The sequence below is a fragment of the Zootoca vivipara genome, chromosome 5, assembly GCF_963506605.1.
Source record: "Zootoca vivipara chromosome 5, rZooViv1.1, whole genome shotgun sequence".
In the NCBI taxonomy this organism is placed as follows: Eukaryota; Metazoa; Chordata; class Lepidosauria; order Squamata; family Lacertidae; genus Zootoca; species Zootoca vivipara.
In genome coordinates this window covers 7,913,482-7,934,504 of record NC_083280.1, presented here as the reverse complement: position 1 = coordinate 7,934,504, position 21,023 = coordinate 7,913,482, and the positions used below count along the sequence as shown (strand labels likewise).

At 49.8% G+C, this 21,023-nt stretch overlaps 2 protein-coding genes across 4 annotated transcripts in view; one reads left to right on the top strand and one right to left on the bottom strand.

Moving 5' to 3' along the window:
- The window catches only part of CLCN2 (chloride voltage-gated channel 2), a 76,825-nt gene extending 68,335 nt beyond the window's left edge, over window positions 1-8,490 (top strand). For all 3 annotated transcript variants that reach the window (XM_060274340.1, XM_035133465.2, XM_035133464.2), the window contains 2 exons: window positions 740-826; window positions 1,463-8,490. In XM_060274340.1, the coding sequence (XP_060130323.1) occupies window positions 740-826; window positions 1,463-1,657 (282 nt within the window). In that variant the 3' untranslated portion in view covers window positions 1,658-8,490. The remainder of the gene's footprint in view (window positions 1-739; window positions 827-1,462) is intronic.
- LOC118093417 (heat shock protein beta-7-like) lies at window positions 8,490-11,765 on the bottom strand. The gene is made up of 3 exons (XM_035132471.2): window positions 11,468-11,765; window positions 10,480-10,634; window positions 8,490-9,139 (listed from the first exon to the last, which is right to left on the bottom strand). The coding sequence occupies exons 1-3, from the start codon at window positions 11,742-11,744 to the stop codon at window positions 8,966-8,968; spliced, it is 606 nt and encodes a 201-aa protein (XP_034988362.2). The 5' UTR covers window positions 11,745-11,765; the 3' UTR covers window positions 8,490-8,965.
- Window positions 11,766-21,023: the final 9,258 nt, after the last annotated feature.

The window sequence follows — 21,023 nt, the reverse complement described above, 5'->3', positions numbered from 1 at the left end:
AGTACCGCTGTATTCTGCTCTGGTCAGACCTCACCTGGAGTACTGTGTCCAGTTCTGGGCACCACAGTTCAAGAAGGATACTGACAAGCTGGAACGTGTCCAGAAGAGGGCAACCAAAATGGTCAAAGGCCTGGAAACAATGCCTTATGAGGGACGGCTTAGGGAGCTGGGTATGTTTAGCCTGGAGAAGAGAAGGTTAAGGGGTGATATGATAGCCATGTTCAAATATATAAAAGGATGTCATATAGAGGAGCGTGAAAGGTTGTTTTCTGCTGCTCCAGAGAAGCGGACATGGAGCAATGGATTCAAACTACAAGAAAGAAGATTCCACCTAAACATTAGGAAGAACTTCCTGACAGTAAGAGCTGTTCGGCAGTGGAATTTGCTAGCAAGGAGTGTGGTGGAGTCTCCTTCTTTGGAGGTCTTTAAGCAAAGGCTTGACAGGCATATGTCAAGAATGTTTTGATGGTGTTTCCTGCTTGGCAGGGGGTTGGACTGGATGGCCCTTGTGGTCTCTTCCAACTCTATGATTCTAAGTGCTTCCAGGTGGCTGTGTTCTGCTCCAGTTGAAGTTTCTTCAAGGGCTGTCTCATGTGGAGCGCATTGCAGTAGTCTAGTCCAGATGGTTTGCCAGGGCAGGAGTCACGGAATCTTGGTTCAATCCTAGATACTGTACTGAGATAGTGGAGCAAAGGAATATGTGAGTGATTGCTGCTGATTTTGCTTTTGGCTCTTCCAGACACACACCATATTCTCTCTCCTGGGGGTGGACCACGCCTATGTCACCAGCATCGGACGCCTCATTGGCATGGTGTCCCTCAAGGAGGTGAGTACTCGGTCTGGGGGTGGGAGAGCTCAAGAGAGCTTCCTTTCAGTCCTAACATGCATGGGCCCCCTCCAACACACACACACACACAGAGAGAGAGAGAGAGAGAGAGAGTGGAAGGGGGGCTGCCGTCTAATCCACCCCAGATGCCTGAGGGTAGCATCACCCCCATTTAACTCCAGTGGTTTGTTGGCAATAACTGGGATGGAGCAAAAGGTGGCTGTGGCGAGGCAGGGACCTTCAGTCTCAGCAGTTGATCCATGGAGCCAAACCTGGCAGATACAAGTTGCTGTGCTCATTAGGCCTGACACACCTGTGCAAATCCTGGTTCTGCTAACAAAGAGTTAACACCAACTTGCTCAGTGTGATTTATTGCTGGCTCACTCCTGTTAGCTGTAGTTACAGGTAGGTAACTGGTGTTGGTCTGGCATAGTTGAAACAAAATAAAAAAATTCCTTCCAGTAGTACCTTAGAGACCAACTAAGTTTGTCACTGGTATGAGCTTTCGTGTGCATGCACTGGAAGGAATTTTTTGTTTTGTTCCTATTAGCTAGTTGGAGAAAAAAGGTGGGAAATAAATGTTGTAAATAAATAGTAAATCAATCAATCAATCCCTCCCCCCCTTTCTTTCTTCAGTTGCGAAAAGCCATTGAAGGCTCAGTAACCGCCAAGGGGGTGAAGGTGCGGCCCCCATTGGCCAGCTTCCGGGACAGCACGACTAGCAGCAGTGAGACAGAGGCCACAGAGATCCACCAGCTGTGGGACCGGCGAAACAGGCACTCCATCCCCCGTGAGTCCAGCCCTTCGGAGAGTGACGAGAAATGCCAGTGACAGTGGAGGAAGTCTTGCTAACCGGTTGGCGGAGAAGCCAGTATTGCCACACCATGGCCATTTAGTTCTGGCCAAAGTCCTCCCAGGGTCCTTCGCTTAGCGTTCCAGCCCGGGGACCCACTACTGCCCCGAGAGACTTGCGAAAAGGCCTCTCGGCCAGAAAACCAGAGCAGCTTCAAGGCCTCACGGGGCACGAAGCCACAAGCCCGTTCCTGCCCCGTTCTTGCTCTGGAGGAGAGGAGGGGGCAGAACAAATTCGGGGCCAAGCGAGAGGACCCTCCTACTCCTCTCATCAGCCCACACCTCAGTGGGACCTAGACGTCTGACAACGGCAATGAAGTCCTTCATCCTGCGCCTTGCCTGATGTTGAAATCACACCTGTGCCACTGTTGGGGTCCTGTTTTCGGTCGTACACCACTGCAGTCCCTCTCACGCTGCCATTAGTCTCAGGGCATGCTCAAGATGTTTGTGGGTAAGAGGGCATCGGTTTTACAAATGCGCACATGTAAAATAACTGAACACACCCCATCCTACCTTTCCATTGGCCTCGCATCTACCTTAAAATGGGATCCAGTCAGATAGGACCAAGGAAATTGTGAGCTGAGGTGCTTAAACCCCACCTGGTCCACCTCTGCTTCTTTGCACAGGTCACTCTGAACCTGAGGAGTGGGGGGCATATTCCACCTGAAGGAGCCACTCCTGCCTGTAGGACCAGGCCCAAAGTCCAGTTGCCCAGGCCATTATCACCTGCCTTTTTCTTTTTTGCTTATCTCTTCTTTCTCACTGCCATTCCCCACCCATTTGCAGTCCAGTCGATGAGTCCTGTGTCTCCAGCTTAGGGAGGTCCGAATGTGAAAACAATGCAGGAGTGGGGGAGCCTGTGTCCCTCCTCACCAAAGTTGCTGGACTACAACTGTCACCACCCCTGACCATTGGCCACACTGCCTGGGGCTGCTGGGGACTATCCCTGATATGGCGGATAGGCTTTCCCCTGCTTTTATTAATGATTTTTACATGGGTGAACACACTGGATCTCTTGAGCTACTGAGCCTTGGGGAGCCTCTCCCCCCTCCCTCTCTTCCCCAATGCCCCCCAATAAGGACTCTGAACTGTTTCACTTTCCCCACCCCTCTCTCTGGCGCCCACCCTATTCTTGAATCCAGAGGTGAGGAGAGGTGAGGGGTTGGTACCTGACATGTAAATACAGAGGGTTTTTTATATTAATTTAATAAAAAGAAGAAGAGAGATTGCAAATAGAGCTATTAAATAAAATGAACTAATGAGTGTCTGTTGTCTTGTGTAAGCCATGGGGTACTGCTGGAGCATATGGGGCATTAGGGGAGGGGTAGTACCTCTGGTGAGGGGCATGCCATGCTGCTTCTGGGGCAGTTTGCCCACCTTTGGTCCCCAGCATGCACTCAGCTGTCAGCAAGTGGCAGGGGCCCCACCATAGGAATGGCTTTGACTGGCTAGCTAAACTAAGGTGGAACGTGTCCAGAAGAGGGCAACCAAAATGGTCAAAGGCCTGGAAACGATGCCTTATGAGGAACGGCTTAGGGAGCTGGGTATGTTTAGTCTGGAGAAGAGAAGGTTAAGGGGTGATATGATAGCCATGTTCAAATATATGAAAGGATGTCATATGGAGGAGGGAGAAAGATTGTTTTCTGCTACCAAGGAGTGTGGAGGAGTCTCCTTCTTTGGAGGTCTTTAAGCAGAGGCTTGACAGGCATATGTCAATAATGCTTTGATGGTGTTTCCTGCTTGGCAGGGGGTTGGACTGGATGGCCCTTGTGGTCTCTCCCAACTCTGAGTCTATGATTCTATGGCAGCGCTTCATGCCCAAAACTTGCCCTATGTGGGAATCCCTATGTCCGCAACTCTGGCTTGTGGAGCCTTAACCTGGAATGTCCTAATACTTTGTTTAGTCGTGTCCAGCTCTTCGTGACCCCATGGACCAGAGCACGCCAGGCACTCCTGTCTTCCACTTCCCTAATACTTAGCACATGCAAAGAAGATTCTAAGTAGGCTATTTTGTCAATAAAGGCCCCCCTTTGAATTTAACCTGCTGGTTTTTAGAAATGCACATGGCACCAGAGGTTGGGGGGGGGGAGAGAGAGAAAGGGAATGATGGTGAATTGCGACCACAATATGGGTGGAGTGTGTGTTTGTGTGGGGGGGGGGTTAAACCTTAGCTCCCCTGCTGCAGGTCCTGAGGAAAACCCGCTTCCAGACCAAGGGAGCTTGTCCGCCTGTTTTAACCCTTTCCCGCCCATCTACTCTCCCTTCTCCGCCAACAGGCCCACCCTAGTCTCTCCGGAGAACCTCATTAACCCCGAAATTTTGGGTCCCCTCCAAACCTGTAGTCGCTTCGATTACTCAGTTTTGGGGTGGCTGGCAGAACGCTCGCGCTACACAACGACTACAAATCCTTGGCGCCAGAGGGGATTCGAATCTTTGGCTCCAGAGGGGATTCGAAATTTCGGGGTTCGTAGTTCATGAAGCTTCGCAGCAGCCTCCGCCTTGCATCGGCCTGTCCTTCCAAATTCCACCGCTTCTCCCACCCCGCCACCAGCGGCGCCTCCTGGCTCCAGCTGCTTCCACCGATCGCACTGCTCTGCCGCCGCTTGTCTTCCTCCCGGCCGCCTCTCTCTGCTGACACCGAATGAGAGAAGCTCTCCTTGGGGCTTCAGCCGCGCCAGGGCGGCCGTGTGGCTGATGCAGCGGGCCGAGCCTGCTGCAAGACCCGCGACCCTCCGACCTCTTTGCCTGTCGGCGGCAGCTGGCGCACTCCGTAGCTGTTGCGCAGACCTCGCCTCGGCCCTCGGAAAGGCCTTTTTCGCCGCGTGATGAGTGCCGCGTTGCAGGAGGAGGAGAAACGAGCGAGGCAGAGAGATGGAGGCGCCTGGAGGTTAACGGGGGACGAGTACGCAGGTGCCCAGAGCTTCTACAGGCAAAAACAAACAGACCAGACTACCCAGGAAGGGGATAGAAGGAGAGGTTGGATAGCCAGCTGTCAGCGATTCTTTAGCTGGGGTTTCTGCGTTGCAAAGTTAGGACTACTTGGGGACCCTTTCCAACAATTCTGCGATGCTTTGAGAAGGCAGTGAGGGGCCATCCTTCATGGTTTGCATGCAGAGTTCAGTTCCAACTGAGGTCATTCACAGAAGCCGAGCAGAGAAAAGGCGACCCTGCTCGAACTGCGGAACTCCCTGCCACAACGGATCACAGTGCTGGCTAGGTTTAGAAGGGGATAGGCAAATTCAGCCATCAAAGGTTATTAGCCACGGCGAAGGCAATGTGCCTGAAATGTCTCCAAGTGACTTAACCACACTGCTGCCTGAGGCAGCCGCCTGTTTGTCTAAAAATAGGGCTGGCCCTATGTGGCCCAAAGTACTGACTTAAAATCATAGAATTGTAGAGCTGGAAGGTAGGGCTCGAACCCATGACCCTGAGATTAAGTCACATGATTTACCGAATGAGCTATCCCAGCTTGGTAGAAGGCAGCTTCATGCGACACAGAGCTAAGTAGCACACACGGAAGTCCTCACCCCATCCCTTGGCACATTTTCAACATTTTCTTACGGGCTGCTGTCTCGCCTGGATTTTTCTTAAAAGGTGAAAGCACAACCTCATTGCTGCCACCATCTCTATTGCCCCTGGCAGCTGAATTCTGTGCTAGAGAACCAGGCCTGTGTTTTCCATGGGGAAGTGTGCCACATAGGAATTGGCCTGCATTCGTCACTGAAGGGTTCTGGGAAGCTAGGATTCTGCCCTCAAGCTCAGATCTTGCAGAACTCATATCCTCCTGCCACCTCCAGCAGCTCTCTCTCTCCCCCTCTGCCTTTATTTTATTGCCAGAAAACTCTCTCTCTCTCTCTCTCTCTCTCTCTCTCTCTCTCTCTCTCTCTCTCTCTCTCTCTCTCTCTCTCTGCCTAGTCAATAAAGGGTCTGAGCTGGCCTTCCGGGAGCTGCGCACAAAAATGCTGAGCCAGGAATCCTGGGGCTTGGAATAGAGAGGGAAACGGAAATAAAACTACTGTGCTATAGAGATGTAATGAGCAGCTGGCATCTCCTCCGGAAAAAAAAAAGAAGGGAGAGAAAAGAAGGAGGCAGTCAGCGAGCGCCAGCAGCTCCTCCTCTGCCAAAGTTGTGCTGGTCCTTTCAAAAGAGCTCTTGGTGGGATGGAGGCAGCAGGCTGGTCAGCTGCAGAGAAATAAAACTATTTCGGGTTTGTTGGCGTGGGTTTAGACTGGGACCAATGGGAGGAGGAGGGGCAGAAATGCTGCCTGCCCCTGTGGCAATGTATGTGGGTGCAGCAAGGTCAGAACTGGGCAATTCTTTTGGAGCTGGGCAAGCACTGAAAAACCCCGCACAGAGGTCAAGTGGCTCTTTTTTTAGCTAGCATCTCTGAGCTCTCCTGATTTCTACTTTGAGCTCATGGGGAAGGGCCTAGTTTAGCTGTAGAGCATCTGCTTTGAGTGCACAAGGTCCCGGGTTCAGTTTCTGGCATCTCCAGGTAGGTCTGGGAAGGACTCCTGTCTGAAAACTTTTCCACAGTCTTGGAAGGCCAAGCAGTGTAGATAATAATGAGCTTGGAGGACCAATGGTCTGACTCAGTATACAACTCCTATGTGATGATGGTTTTGGCACAGCTTCAGCTTTAACCCTTTCCTGCACCCTTTCCTTCCTTCCTTCCTTTCTCTTTCTCTTACACACCCAAAGCAACACCTTGAACTCTGGTCAGACCTCACCTGGAGTACTGTGTCCAGTTCTGGGCACCACAGTTCAAGAAGGATACTGACAAGCTGGAACGTGTCCAGAAGAGGGCAACCAAAATGGTCAAAGGCCTGGAAACAATACCCTATGAGGAACGGCTTAGGGAGCTGGGTATGTTTAGCCTGGAGAAGAGAAGGTTAAGGGGTGATATGATAGCCATGTTCAAATATATAAAAGAATGTCATATAGCGGAGGGAGAAAGGTTGTTTTCTGCTGCTCCAGAGAAGCGGACACGGAGCAATGGATTCAAACTACAAGAAAGAAAACTCCACCTAAACATTAGGAAGAACTTCCTGGACAGTAAGAGCTGTTCGGCAGTGGAATTTGCTCCCAAGGAGTGTGGTGGAGTCTCCTTCTTTGGAGGTCTTTAAGCAGAGGCTTGAAAGGCATATGTCAATAATGCTTTGATGGTGTTTCCTGCTCGGCAGGGGGTTGGACTGGATGGCCCTTGTGGTCTCTTCCAACTCTACGATTCTATGATTCTAACTAGGGATGGGCAGCAGGTGCGCCGTGCTGTGGAACAACAGCATCAGCAGGCACAGTGGTTGCTGCTGCCCACTGAGGCTGGTAGGGCGGGAGACTGGGAGGTTGCCAACAGGTGGAGCCACAGCCAAGCCATTCTACTTTTGATTCCACCCGCCTACCGGCCAAGTTCTCGTTTCATCTGTAAGCTGACTTGAGTCTCTATCAGGGAAAATGGTGGGAAATAATGATGATGATGATGCCACCAATTGGACAACTTGTCCAATTGCCATGAAGACTGTTCAACACACATGTAAAGTGTGTTGAATCCCAGGAAGCACAGTTTGTTAAGAGGGCTGGGAATTGTTGCTTTGTAAAGGGGGAAATACAGCTGCCAGGATTCTTGGGGATACTTTGGATGTGCTTCAAATGTACGGTGTGTGGAGTGCCATCCCCTTGGCTGGTTGTAAGTAAGGAGGTAGACAAGTGAATGCTGGCAGAGGGGGGCAGTGCCCCGTCTACTCTAATGAGCCATTCTGCTGTGATCTGGCACCTGTCCTCTGCTAGCACCCCAGCAGGGGACCTCTGGGTCCCCTCTGCCAACCCTCTGGCCCTGCTCCTCTTCCTCTTCATTGCCTCTGTCTCTTCACCTGCTCCTGCTCTCTCCCAGTGTGCCAGTAGGGCAGCCTTCAGGTTCCTTGGCCTCTCCTTCAAGACATGTCTGGGGCTTGGGATCAGGGGGAGAGGGCAGCAGAGGCCATGGCGATCAGGCAGGGCTAGATTGAGGGTATCTTCCCCCAAGTGCCCTGCAAAACTTGGAGTAACTGGCACTGATTGTGGCCCACTGGCTCATTCCTGGTGGACCTGCCAGTTACCAAGATTCCCTTCCTGCAAAGGGTGTTAGATAAAGTTTGGCACTCCCCAACCTGACGCCTTCCAGAATTCTTGGAAGAGACTTAACCAATTTGTCTTTGAGGTGCCACAAGACTCTTTTATTGCTTTTGCTGCAAAAATAAAAATAAAAAATATCAACGCAGCTAATCTTCTGGCAATAGATAAAGGTCTGGGTCCCATTTCATCCTTGTCCATGCTATCAAAGAGGGGAATTGCTAGGGAAAGAAGCCAAGAAGAAGGTGACATTGAGACAATTCTAGCCAGGAGGAGAGACCTTGCAGGGCAGGAAGTGATCTTTACTGAAGGATGGAAAAATGGGAGGTGTTTGAGCAAGATTAAGGGCCTCTTCTTCTGCTCTTGTGGTGGTTTCCAGAATTGTAGCAGGGGTCTCCCGGTCCCACAGCAGGGCTCCAGAGTCCTATTTGCATCTAGTGCCAAGGAAGGAAGGGCCATAGCTCAGGGGTAGAGCATCTGCCTCGAGTGCAGAAGTTCGCAGGTTCAATTCCTGGTATCTCCAGGTAGGGCTGGGGAAAAAATTGTGCCTGAAATCCTGGACAGCTTCCGCCTGTCACTTGACAGTACTGTACTGAGATAGTCTGACTCAGTATAGACCAGGGGCCGGCAAAGTTTTTGTGGTTTGGGCCGGTTCATGGTCCTACAGACACTGCGGTGGGCCAGAGTGCGCACACATGCGCAAATGCTATTACCAGTGCTCCTTCCAGCGCAGAGTGGTGTGCGCAGCTTCCCATTGGCTGCAGGAGCTTCCAAGCCAGTCAGTGTCACAGAAGGCGGTTCCCACTCTGCTCTGCACCGGTTTAGCACGGCACATGGGAGCCGACCGAGCGGGCGGTGGTGGTACATGGGCCGGTTAAACGACCTCTATGGGCTGCTTGTGGCCCATGGGCCTTAGGTTGCCGACCCCTGGTATAGACACACTGTTTTGAGTCTACAGGTAGTTTTTATCCCTGCAGCAAAAGAGACGTGCATGGGGATGGTTCCCACCATGCATTGCAGGCAGAAGTTCCAAGGTTCTGTAGCAGCAGTGTATGATGGGACATCGGGCTATTCAGAGGTGCCAATCAAACAATTCAAGAAGAAGGCTACTGGACAAATCTACCCAAGGCAAAGTAGTTTTATGAAGGAGCTCTGCTTCCCAGGTTGTGACAAAATGCACTGTTAAAGCTTGACCTCCGTGCGGAAGACAGGAGGTGGCGCCAGGAGTTGCCGCCTGGCAGTGATGACCAACATGCCGGAATTGTTCAGGGAGCAACTGATGGACAGAGGATCCATGTCTTCTGGGAGCTGGCACTTGTGGGTGAAGGTGTTAGAGACAGTGCCGTCTTCAGCCACCTGTGGGGCAAGCAAAACACCCTGCCTTAGGCATTTGCCCAAAACCAGCTCTTGCATTTTACACATCTCATGTACCAAGCTTACACTGGCTAAAAGGTAAGTTCAGTTCTTCAAAGGAGCACCTACCATCATGCATCAAAGCAGGACAAAAAGTTCAAACGCTTTCTGAGGGTGAAGGTGTGCAAATTAGGGAAGACCTCAAGCATCCATCTCTAGCTGTTGGTTCTTTTGAAATGTAAGAAACTGCCTTATCCCAAACCAGGTCTTCCATGCATTCAATTCAGTAACAGAACTGTCTGCACCTGCCTTCCCCAATCTGGTTCCCCCACACCTATAATGTTGTACTTCAACTCTCATCAGCACCAGCACGGCCATGGAAGGGAGTTGTTGTTCAAACCAGTTTGGGGATGCCTTCTTGACACTGACTGACAGGCTCTCCAAGGATTTTCCTAGCTCTCTTGCATGCAAATCAGATGCCCCCCCCCAGCTAAGGTCTTTCCATGCAAAGCTGTCCTCACCCCAGAGCTATAGCCAGGGCTAGAAAATTTGCAGCCAAAATCACAAATGCACGACTGCTACAGAGTCACAAACAGGAGACTATATGATGTCACATCCTCTAAACTTTTGTGGGACGAAAGGGAACAATAGAATACATAATCTTTTTCTTCCTATGGCTGCACTCTCTTCTTCTAACCTACAATGGGATGGGCCGTCTACGAGCTCTCCTCAAGAATGTGCATTCCATTTCAAATGGGACTATGGATTTTTGTAACTTTTTAGGACTATTGCCTGCTCGATTTTCTCCAGTGTATGTGTTGAATCCTGGCAAGACTTACAAGTGAGTAAACCTTATATTTTCTTCTTTGCCTAAAAGAGTCCTAGGGTGATTTTCTTTGTTAAGATGGAAATATATAAGAAGAGAGGTGATCTGAATCTGCCTAAGCATCCTTGCAGATAATAATTGCTCTTTCTAGAAGGTTACACAGCCTTGTCTCCCGAGCTTCCAAATATAAGCTGCACATGGATGGCGATTTTTAACTGTGCTGAAATAGGTGTTTGCACTCTTACACAAGTAAGAGGATAATGAATAAACAAAATATCCTCTCATGCTCATCAAAAATCCACCCAACAGCCCATAGTCAGGATTTTTGTTAGAGGGGGTGGGCAGTCCAAGTTGTTGAGCTGGGGTGTGTGAAGTGTGTGTGTGTTCTTTTCAATGCTTTTCAATATTTTTTGGTGGATCTGTCCCCCCCTTGGCTACGCCCATACAACAGCCTGCAACCAGGCCTCCTGCAGTTTTGATTCCAGCCCCCCAACCCCGCCACCATTGGCCATCTCACCTTCTCTGCCTGGATGACAATGCAATAGTTATAAGTGGTCACCACGATGTCGTGAGGCTCAAACTGGCTGACATCCGCCATGACCTGGTACTTGTCACCACTAGCGATCACGTTGCTGCTGCCCAGAGCAGAAGGGTGTGCTGATGGGGGTGAACCTGTGGGAGGGTGGAGGGAAGCAAAGGCAGAGGAGATGCAGAGGAGTGAGGGTGGCCCCTTGGAACACGTATCTGGCCATTGCAACAACGGGTGTGGGTGGGTGTGAAGAGGAGGCTGTCGGGAGAGAAAGAGGGCTGGAGAGGGGATGGGAAGGGGCAAAGCTGAAATGGATGGGGTGAAGGGATGTGGAGGGGGGAAAGCCCTTGGCAAACCATCACTTCAGAGCTCTGGCAGGAAGGAGGATCTGTTCCTGTAGCAGCAGGAGAAAGATGGAAGATGGAAGATGAAAGATGGAAAAAGAGAGGAGAGGGGAAAGAGAGAGGCAGAGACAGAGAGACAGAAGGGGATGGTAGAAGGAGAGAGGGAATGAGGGAGGGAGAAAAGGGGTGGCAGAGAGAGGGGGGGAGAAAGGGGGTGGTGAAAAAGGGTAGCAATGTGGCAAAGAGAGAAAGGGGTTGGCAGAGACAGAGAGGATAGAGAGAAAGAGATGGGAGGGAGGAAAAAAGAGAGAAAGGGGTTGACACACACACACACACACACACACACAGAGAGAGAGAGAGAGAGAGAGAGAGAGAGAGAGAGAGAGAGAGAGAGAGAGAGAGAGAGAGAGAGAAGCCGTTGCCCACTTTGGCTGCAGTCCCATCAGAATGTGGCATTTGAACAAAGATACCCAGCCACTGACCTAAGGTCAGGCAGGCAAAAGATGCAGAAAGTCCATTTGCTTGGCACTGCAGCCAGCACCCTTGGGCCAACCCTGACTCTCGCCTCCTGTTGCTCAAGCTCAGAGCCTGTGGGGTCAGTGCCCCTGGCTGCCCCAGATGGGCTCACTCACCCGAGTACCCGTAGGACTCTCGAGCTCTCCCGGTCCCGAAGATCCCATGGGGAGGGTCCAGCAGAGGTTCGAAGCAAGGCTTCCCAGGACTGTAGGTGCTGATGTGCTCTGAGCGGAAGGTGGAAGAGGACGAGGATGAGCTCACTGAAGACATTACCTGGGCGATGGTGGCAACAGCTCTCTCCTGGGTGCAGTGTGGGACTACGGGGTCTGAAGTGCCTACATGGACGGGGGAGGGAAGGGCTTTGTCCTGGTCCAGCAGAGCCAAGATGTCCATAATTGGCCTAGTCGCTGTGCCCTTGTGCTGGAATGCGAGATAAGGAAGCTGCATTCTCAGCGGCAGGGAGTGAGAGGTGATGAGAACAATGGGGCAGGGTGAAGCCCACCCCTACCCCCTCCGAGCCTCGGTTTTTCTGCTCAGCTACCCGGGAGACTAGAGGATCGCGGGGGGTGCTGTGGGTTAAACCACTGAGTCTAGGGCTTGGCGATCAGAAGGTCGGTGGTTTGAATCCCTGTGACGGAGTGAGCTCCCGTTGCTCGGTCCCAGCTCCTGCCAACCTAGCAGTTCGAAAGCATGAAGTGCAAGTAGATAAATAGGTACCGCTCTGGTGGGAAGGTAAACGGCGTTTCCGTGCGCTGCTCTGGTTCGCCAGAAGCGGCTTAGTCATGCTGGCCACATGACCTGGAAGCTGTACGCTGGCTCCCCTGGCCAGTAAAGCGAGATGAGCGCTGCAGCCCCAGAGTCATCTGCGACTGGACCTGTCAGGGGTCCCTTTACCTGGGAGACTATATATATATATATGCCACATCAGACAATGGTTGGAATGGGAGCAGTGTCCAGCAGAGGACCTATTTTATGGGAAAGGGCCATAGCTCAGTATAACAACAACAACAACAACAACAACAACAACAACAACAACAACAACAACAATTTTATTCATATGCCTGCCATCTGACTGGATTGCTCCAGCCACTCTGGGCAGCTTCCAACAAATTTAAAACATGGAGCACAGTAAAACATCAAACATTAAAAGCTTCCCTATACAGGGCTGCCTGTATCAGTGGTTTGTTTCCTTGACATCTGGTGGGAGGGCGTTCCACAGGCAGGTGCCACTACTGAGAAGGCCTTCTGCCTAGTTCCCCACTTCTCGCAATTTGGGAACCGCTAGAAGGCCCTCAGAGCTGGATCTCAGGGTCCAGGCTGCATGATAGGGGTGGAGACACTCCTTCAGGTATGCAGGGCCAAAGTCCCAGGTACAAACCCCAGCATTCCTTGGCAGGGCTAAGAGAGAGCCCTAAAGGGAGCTGCTGCCAACCAGGGTAGACAATACTAGGATAGATGGACCAGTGGCCTTGCTCAGCAGGATGCTGATGCCCCTATTTAGCATTGGGGCTCAAAGTGCTTTATGCACGACCTCAGACAACGGCCCTACAAGGTAGGCTAGTGGTTTATTATTCCTGTACTGTATTGCAGATTTGGAGAGAAGGAGAGGCTGACGGATGGTGGCCAGGCAATTGCCATCTCTTGATGTTGTGGTTGTTTCACACCACCTCATATGATGCCTGGTGAGCAACAGCTCTTCTTGGGCCAGCCTCCAACTCCCAGCCTAACCTACCTGACAGGGTTGTTGTAAGAATCCAAAGCGCAGGAGGAGACCCAGGTAAACCGTCTAGAGATCCTCGGATAAGAATGGGAGCAAGTCAAAGATGGAAGGCAGTGCTACCCCAGTCATTGTGACCACAGTCTCTGGATGACTGCACGTGGGTCCCTGTGCCCACTCCTGGTCATCTCATCTCAAAAAGGATTTTGCAAAGCTGCAGAAAAGGGCAACAGAAATTTTCAGCAGCGAGAACGCCCCTAGGAGAAAAATCTAACCTACAGAAGTCTAACCTCTGGGTTGAGATCTCCATTTCTTGAACTAAGTGAAGATTGTGGCGATTACAAAAGAAGAGACTGAGTTTATATGTAAGATCTCACGGGAATATAGCCAGTGGTTCAGATTGATCAGTTCCCTGGGGATGAGATCTGCTGATCTTGCAGAAGAGATGGTGTGGAAAGCTGGTAAAGATTAGACTGCGGTAGTCTGCGGTGGTGGAATTGCAACAAAACCTTGCAGTGTGTTCAGGAGTCCAGCCATGCCATTCTGTTCTCTAACACACGCACACACACACACACACACACACACACACACACACATATATATTTTGGTCCTTATTTGGAAGCTTCTGGTGTTCTTTCCCCTCTTATGGCTTTTTTATACTTCTGAAAAGCTTGAGATTCCCCCAGCCCTATCAACGCTTACCTCTTGGGAGTGGGTGATTACCTTGTGGCTGCACAGGAGAGGCAGTGTGGCGTAGTGGTTAGAGTTTCAGGCTAGGACCTTAGAGAGTAGAGTCGAAATCCTCACTCAGCCATGAAGCTCACTCGGTGACCTTGGGCCAGTCTCCATCTCTCAGCCTAACCTACCTTACAGGGTTGTTGTGGGGGTAAAATGGAGAGCAGGGGAAACCATGCCTGCCACTGTGAGCTCCTTAGAGGAAAGGTAGGGTGGAAATGCAATAAATCAAACAAAGATGAAATAATCAACACAGTGGTGTTGCCTCGGGTGGCCCTGGGCGCAAAATTGTTAGGGGTGCAAAATTTCAACACTTGGTGCTGCCTCTATGCATCTGCACACTTCCATTGCAAACTGCTTCTCCATGCAAACCAGGAAGTGACCTCTCCAGACTCTTCTGATCTCTGTGGCTGCAGTCTCCTGGGTGGCACAGATACCATTGAATATGCATGCATACTCTGTCCGTTTCCCTCCCTCCCTTCTGTGCAGCCCCGGGCAATGGCAACCCACCCTATGCCACTGAATCAGCAGCACTCAAACCTTGAACCTTGAACGTAGCTGGGGTCACTCAGAGGAGAAGATGGTGAAATGCAAACAGGGGACAGAGAAAGGGCAGAACTCCTCAATGCCTTCTTTGCCTCAGTCTTCTCCAAGAAAGAAAACAACGCCCGACCTGAAGAATATGGAGCAGATGATTCAGCAGGGGAAACACAGCCCAGAATAAGTAAGGAGGTAGTACAAGAATACTTGGCTAGTTTAGATGTATTCAAGTCTCCAGGGCCAGATGAACTACATCCAAGAGTATTAAAAGAACTGGCAGAGGTGATTTCAGAACCACTGGCAATAATCTTTGAAAATTCCTGGAGAACAGGCGAAGTTCCAGCAGACTGGAGGAGGGCAAATGTTGTCCCTATTTTCAAAAAGGGGAAAAGAGAGGACCCAAACAATTACCGCCCAGTCAGCCTGACATCAATACCAGGAAAGATTCTAGAGCAGATCATTAAGCAAACAGTCTGTGAGCACCTAGAAAGAAACTCTGTGATCACTAAAAGTCAGCATGGGTTCCTGAAAAATAAGTCATGTCAGACTAATCTGATCTCATTTTTTGACAGAATTACAAGCCTGGTAGATGAAGGGAACGCTGTGGATGTAGCCTATCTTGATTTCAGCAAGGCCTTTGACAAGGTGCCCCATGATATTCTTGTAAAGAAGCTGGTAAAATGTGGGCTAGACAATGCTACCATTCAGTGGATTTGTAGCTGGATTACTGACCGAACCCAAAGGGTGCTCATCAATGGCTCCTCCTCATCCTGGAGAGTAGTGACTAGTGGGGTGCCACAGGGTTCTGTCTTGGGCCCAGTCTTGTTCAACATCTTTATCAATGACTTGGATGATGGGCTTGAGGGAATCCTGAGCAAGTTTGCAGATGACACCAAGTTGGGAGGGGTGGCTAACACCCCAGAGGACAGGATCACACTTCAGAATGACCTTAACAGATTAGACAACTGGGCCAAAGCAAACAAGATGAATTTTAACAAGGAGAAATGTAAAGTGCTACACTTGGGCAAAAAAAATGAAAGGCACAGATACAGGATGGGAGACACCTGGCTTGAGAGCAGTACATGTGAAAAGGATCTAGGAGTTTTGGTTGACCACAAACTTGACATGAGTCAGCAGTGTGATGCAGCAGCTAAAAAAGCCAATGCAATTCTGGGCTGCATCAATAGGAGTATAGCATCTAGATCAAGGGAAGTAATAGTACCACTGTATTCTGCTCTGGTCAGACCTCACCTGGAGTATTGTGTCCAGTTCTGGGCACCACAGTTCAAGAAGGATACTGATAAGCTGGAACGTGTCCAGAAGAGGGCAACCAAAATGGTCAAAGGCCTGGAAACGATGCCTTATGAGGAACGGCTTAGGGAGCTGGGTATGTTTAGCCTGGAGAAGAGAAGGTTAAGGGGTGATATGATAACCATGTTCAAATATATAAAAGGATGTCATATAAAGGAGGGAGAAAGGTTGTTTTCTGCTGCTCCAGAGAAGCGGACACGGAGCAACGGATTCAAACTACAAGAAAGAAAATTCCACCTAAACATTAGGAAGAACTTCCTGACAGTAAGAGCTGTTCGGCAGTGGAATTTGCTGCCAAGGAGTGTGGTGGAGTCTCCTTCTTTGGAGGTCTTTAAGCAGAGGCTTGACAGCCATCTGTCAGGAATGCTTTGATGGTGTTTCCTGCTTGGCAGGGGGTTGGACTGGATGGCCCTTGTGGTCTCTTCCAACTCTATGATTCTATGATTCTATGATTCTATGATTCTATGATTCCTTCTGGATGACCTTGTGACTTCTTGAAAACTCATCAGGGATCCCTCAGTGAGAAGCTCACTGGTGGCAGATAGGCTCCCCTGAATGATAGCTTGCCCTGTGTTTTTCTAGGTTATGCTCTCAGTCTGGGGCCTTCTGCATGTCCATCCAAGAACCCTCTGGGAAAAGGACTCCGGAGGCGGAACGTTTGCAAACCACCCTCCCAATCCTACTTGTGAGAGGATGCAGTGAGTGAAATTAGTAGGGCTAGTCCACAGAGACAGAGAGAGACAGAGAGACACACGCATGGAGAGACACAGTCAGGTAGAACCAGCCTTTTAATGAATTACAGATACAAACAGAACAAAAACAGACACTCGTACCAGCCAGGGGCATACATCGGGGGAGCAGGGCAGGGCAGAAACGGGGACACATAGAAACAATATTGTTCATTTGGTGGCAGGGGGGCTAGTGCAAGGGCTGGAGAGGATGGGGGCAAAGTGGGGGAGGGGTGCATAGGCTTTGGGGCACAGCTCTGCAGGTGCATCAAGGGAGGTGGCAGGAAGGGGAGGGCTGCCCAGAGGCTAGTTGTGGGGCAGGGTGATCCACCGACTTTGGACTGGGTTTGCACAAAGTTGTGGCGAGGGGAGGAAGCCATGGTAACTTATCAAGCATCCTTGACTGGAAGGGATCTCCTTGAACTGAACCTGGTTTTATTCCTCCCTCTCTCCTCCGCTCCACATCACCTGAACAGTCCTTCAGCCCTTTGTCCCTCATCTTTCACTGTCATCTTGTATGCTGTGCCAGAGCTGCCTCAAAATAGCTACAAGGGACCATTGCGGTACCTGACCGCCATCGCACCTTCAGCAAACCTGTCCTCTCCAGTCAGGATGGCATACAGCTGGTGAGAGATGCCCTGGTCTCTGTTCATCCCTTGGTCCATCCCTTACCACAGAGCAGCTCCCTTAAATTCTTAGGAATGAGCTACTTTTTCCAAAGGCCTTGCCTCTCCTAAAAGATGGGCAGATGTCTGTGAAATTGCACTTTCCATAGAAGGTGACAGCAAACACAGAGAAGCCTGGGGCAGAACAGAGACCAGGGCCTGCGTGGGACCCTGCTGGGACACACCCTATACACATTTCTGCATTTAGCAGTAACCACTCATCTCCAGACTTTGGAGCCCACCCACCTTGTGTCCTGTTCCTGCTGCCTATCGTTTTGCCATCTCCCTCTGAGCCCGAACTAGTGCAACCACCCAGAGTGGAGAGCACAAGGCAAGCAAAAGATGTTGCTCTTTCCTCGCTCTAAGTAGGCGAATAGATGGTGAAAGCAAGGAGGAGCAGCTCGGTCAGGAGGCTGCAGGGGTTGGCAAGGCAAGGAGATGCCCAACGAAGCCCACTCCTGGTCCAGTGGCCCTGCAAACCATTTCCCCCTACCCTCACCCCCAAATCATGAGAGATATTAGGAACGTGGTTCTTTCCCTGCTCCCCGTTCCACACACCAAACAGAAGCATCTCTCAGAAGTCCCACTTCAGTGGCCCCCAACCTGCTCTCTGTGGATTATCTGGTTAAAAACAAAAATGGGAGAAGCAGCCAAACCAGGAGGGATGGACCTGATTGTCTCGATAGGGGAGTTGAGGGTCTGTATTCATGCATCTGTTTGTGTGCGTGTGCAAGTGCTTTGGGGCACGTGTTTGCATTTACTGCACTTCTCTCCTGATGTGCATTTTTCAGGGATATATATTTCTCAATGGTCATGCTGAACACAGGGTGACCAAGTGCAATAGATGGCAGGGCTCCTGCGCCTTGAAGAGTTGTGCCAAAGAATGAATTCTGCAGAGTCACCGGGGGGGGGGGCTTGCGTGAATGCTGCATCAGATGAGCCCAAGATGAGCCCTGTGGATTAGACCAGAGGTATACTGCCTCTGAACATGGGGGTTCTGCTCCCTCTAGAGGAAATGAGGGGGAGTCCTCACATCTATTAGAGTTAATCATCTGCACTGAGGAAACAAGTAGAAAGCTGGGATTTAAAAAGGGGGAAAGAGCCAAATGCAAAATGGTTTAAAACTAGTCCTAAAAGAGTGTATGGAAGCATAGCTACTGGGGTTGCTGAAACATCTTTGTTAAAGCGAACCAGCCACCTATCAGAATTAGGGTTACCAACTTTAATTACTGATTCTGGGGCCTTTACCCGTTGACATTTATCAAGTGATAAGCAATTTAGCATAGAGAAACAGTGGCGGACAATGAAGCTTCACCTGCATCATTTCTGTACGTCAGGCTGATATCACAGACCTAGGAGAAGGAGCAGTATTAAACATTGGCAACCCTAAGAATTACAATTCCCAGAATTACTAGTGGATGGGAAAGGGGTTATGCTTTTTAACTGCTTTGAAAGGTGTGTGTGTCTCTACTGCATGTGCATGTGGGGGGGGGAGCAGACTTGTGCTACAGTACACCTGTGTGCATGCAGGTGACAGAATTTATGAAGTGATGCATGCCAAGGGGATACGCAGGCTTGCATCTGTGTGTCCCCTTTTTTCTGGGCATATACAGGTGAAACTCAGAAAATTAGAATATCGTCAAAAAGTGCATTTAAATAAAGTGCATTTATTTATAGATGCATGACATGCAAAGCAAGATATGTCAAGCCTTTATTTGTCGTAATTGTAATTATTTGTTGTTAGGCGGGTCAATTATAAATGGAATGTAATTAATGAAATGTAATAGTGATGTTTATTTTTGTTTATTTTTGTATTATTGTAACTATTTGTTTTATTACTGTGGAATTTCCAAAAGAAAGCATTTGTAATAATAATAATAATAATAATAATAATAATAATAATAAGTTGCTTTACTGAAATAAATGCACTTTTCGACGATATTCTAATTTTCCGAGTTTCACCTGTAGGTATGCGCTACAGACTTAACACTGCTTTTTCGTAGCTCTCCTCCCCAGGGAACTTTGCTACAATAGTTGTGTGAGGAGGTGCTAAGGATCTTTAACAGAACCATCAGTGCCCTGACCAAACCACAGTCCCTGGGGATCCTTCTGAAGCAGCCATAACAATTGAGCTGGCATAAAACTGATAGAAGTTTGGAGACTAGATAAACCTGGCCTGTATGCCTAGTTAACCCACCATACAGATTTAGGCCTGTCCATATCCTGGTGGTTGTTGAATCCCTTGTGCCTCCTTTAACTTCCTCTTGTCCATGTGGCGTTCTCCGCACAACTACTGCCCCACACTTCTCACCCCTAATTCTATGGCCGGTGCAGAAATCAGCAGCCAGGTTGCTCAGCTGGGGGGGAGGGGGCTCACAGTTCAAGCATATTACACCTATTCTGGCCCAAACTGTGCTTGCTGGCCCGATTCAAAGTGCTGGTCTTGACCTCTAAAGCCTTAAACAGCTCACATGAACTGATCCAGACCCTGAGACCACCATCCGAGGCCCTTCTTTATGTGCCTCCTCCACAAGAGGTCCAGAGGGTGGCAACACAAGAACAGGGCCTTTTCTGCAGTGGCTTCCCATTTGTGGAATGCTCTCCCCAGGGAGGCTTGACCGGCGCCTTCATTACATGCCTTTAAGAACCAGGCCTTCGGCTAATTAAACAACCTATTGCCTTTTAAATGTGTCTGCGGAGGGGTGGGTGTTATTTATTATTTTATTTTAGTTATGTGTTTTGTGTCCTTATAGTGTATCTTTGGGTGAAGAGGTTAAGGGGTGATATGATAGCCATGTTCAAATATATAAAAGGATGTCATATAGAGGAGGGAGAAAGGTTGTTTTCTGCTGCTCCAGAGAAGCGGACACGGAGCAATGGATTCAAACTACAAGAAAGAAGATTCCACCTAAACATTAGGAAGAACTTCCTGACAGTAAGAGCTGTTCGGCAGTGGAATTTGCTACCAAGGAGTGTAGTGGAGTCTCCTTCTTTGGAGGTCTTTAAGCAGAGGCTTGACAGGCATATGTCAAGAATGCTTTGATGGTGTTTCCTGCTTGGCAGGGGGATGGACTGGATGGCCCTTGTGGTCTCTTCCAACTCTATGATTCTATGAGTGGTATATAAATTTAATAAATGGGAATAAATAATCAAATAAATCTGGAGAGCCCTTGTGCAACTGATGTAGCCGTCCTGTTTAGATTTTCAAAGCGCAAGGAAACTTTGCTTAGGAGTGAGAAAGGGTGGAACAGCAGTAGTCAGCAGCATGGACAATGGGGAATTCAAGGGAGCATGAAAGGTTCCCAAATCCACCGTTCACCAAGGCATGAATGGACCTGAAGTCATTCTAACCCCCTGGCACCACCTCAGAGCCCTGCTGGAGGGTAAGGGTCCTCCTCACATTTGGAGCTGCTTAGAGCTGGGGGCTGGGGGAGGCGGATCCCTTCCTCACAGGGTCTGTGCAGTGGGGCCAACTGCTAAGGGGCAGAGGAAAGGTGGGATGATGAGGATCACAGTATTTTCCCACCCCGGACTGTCCAGGATGGAAGCGCGGAGGGAGCGACAGACCCCCTTAGAAAACCCGTCCACAGGAGGAAGAGCAAGGCCCGCAAGGATGACAGCAACACAGACACACACGCACACACACATACAAAAATATAGAAAAGATCTGGGGTGGGAGGACTAGCTGCTCCCACCGACGCCATGCCATGCTCCCTGCTTCTTCCCAAGGAAGGGAATAGGGGGGGGGAGAGCACATAGCAAGCCCCCCCCCTCGGTAACACCCTGCTCCCTCCTTAACCCTTCTTTCCCCCAGCGGGTCCATAGTATAAAATTCAAGACAGTAAAAGCCAAGAAGTGTCCATTTGGGCCAGTGTGGATTTTTATCTCTTTTTTTTCTTTTTCTTTATATAAAAAAGGCATAACAAATCAAGCATCCATTGCATTCCACATTCTGTTTCAGCCCTTCAACCTCGAG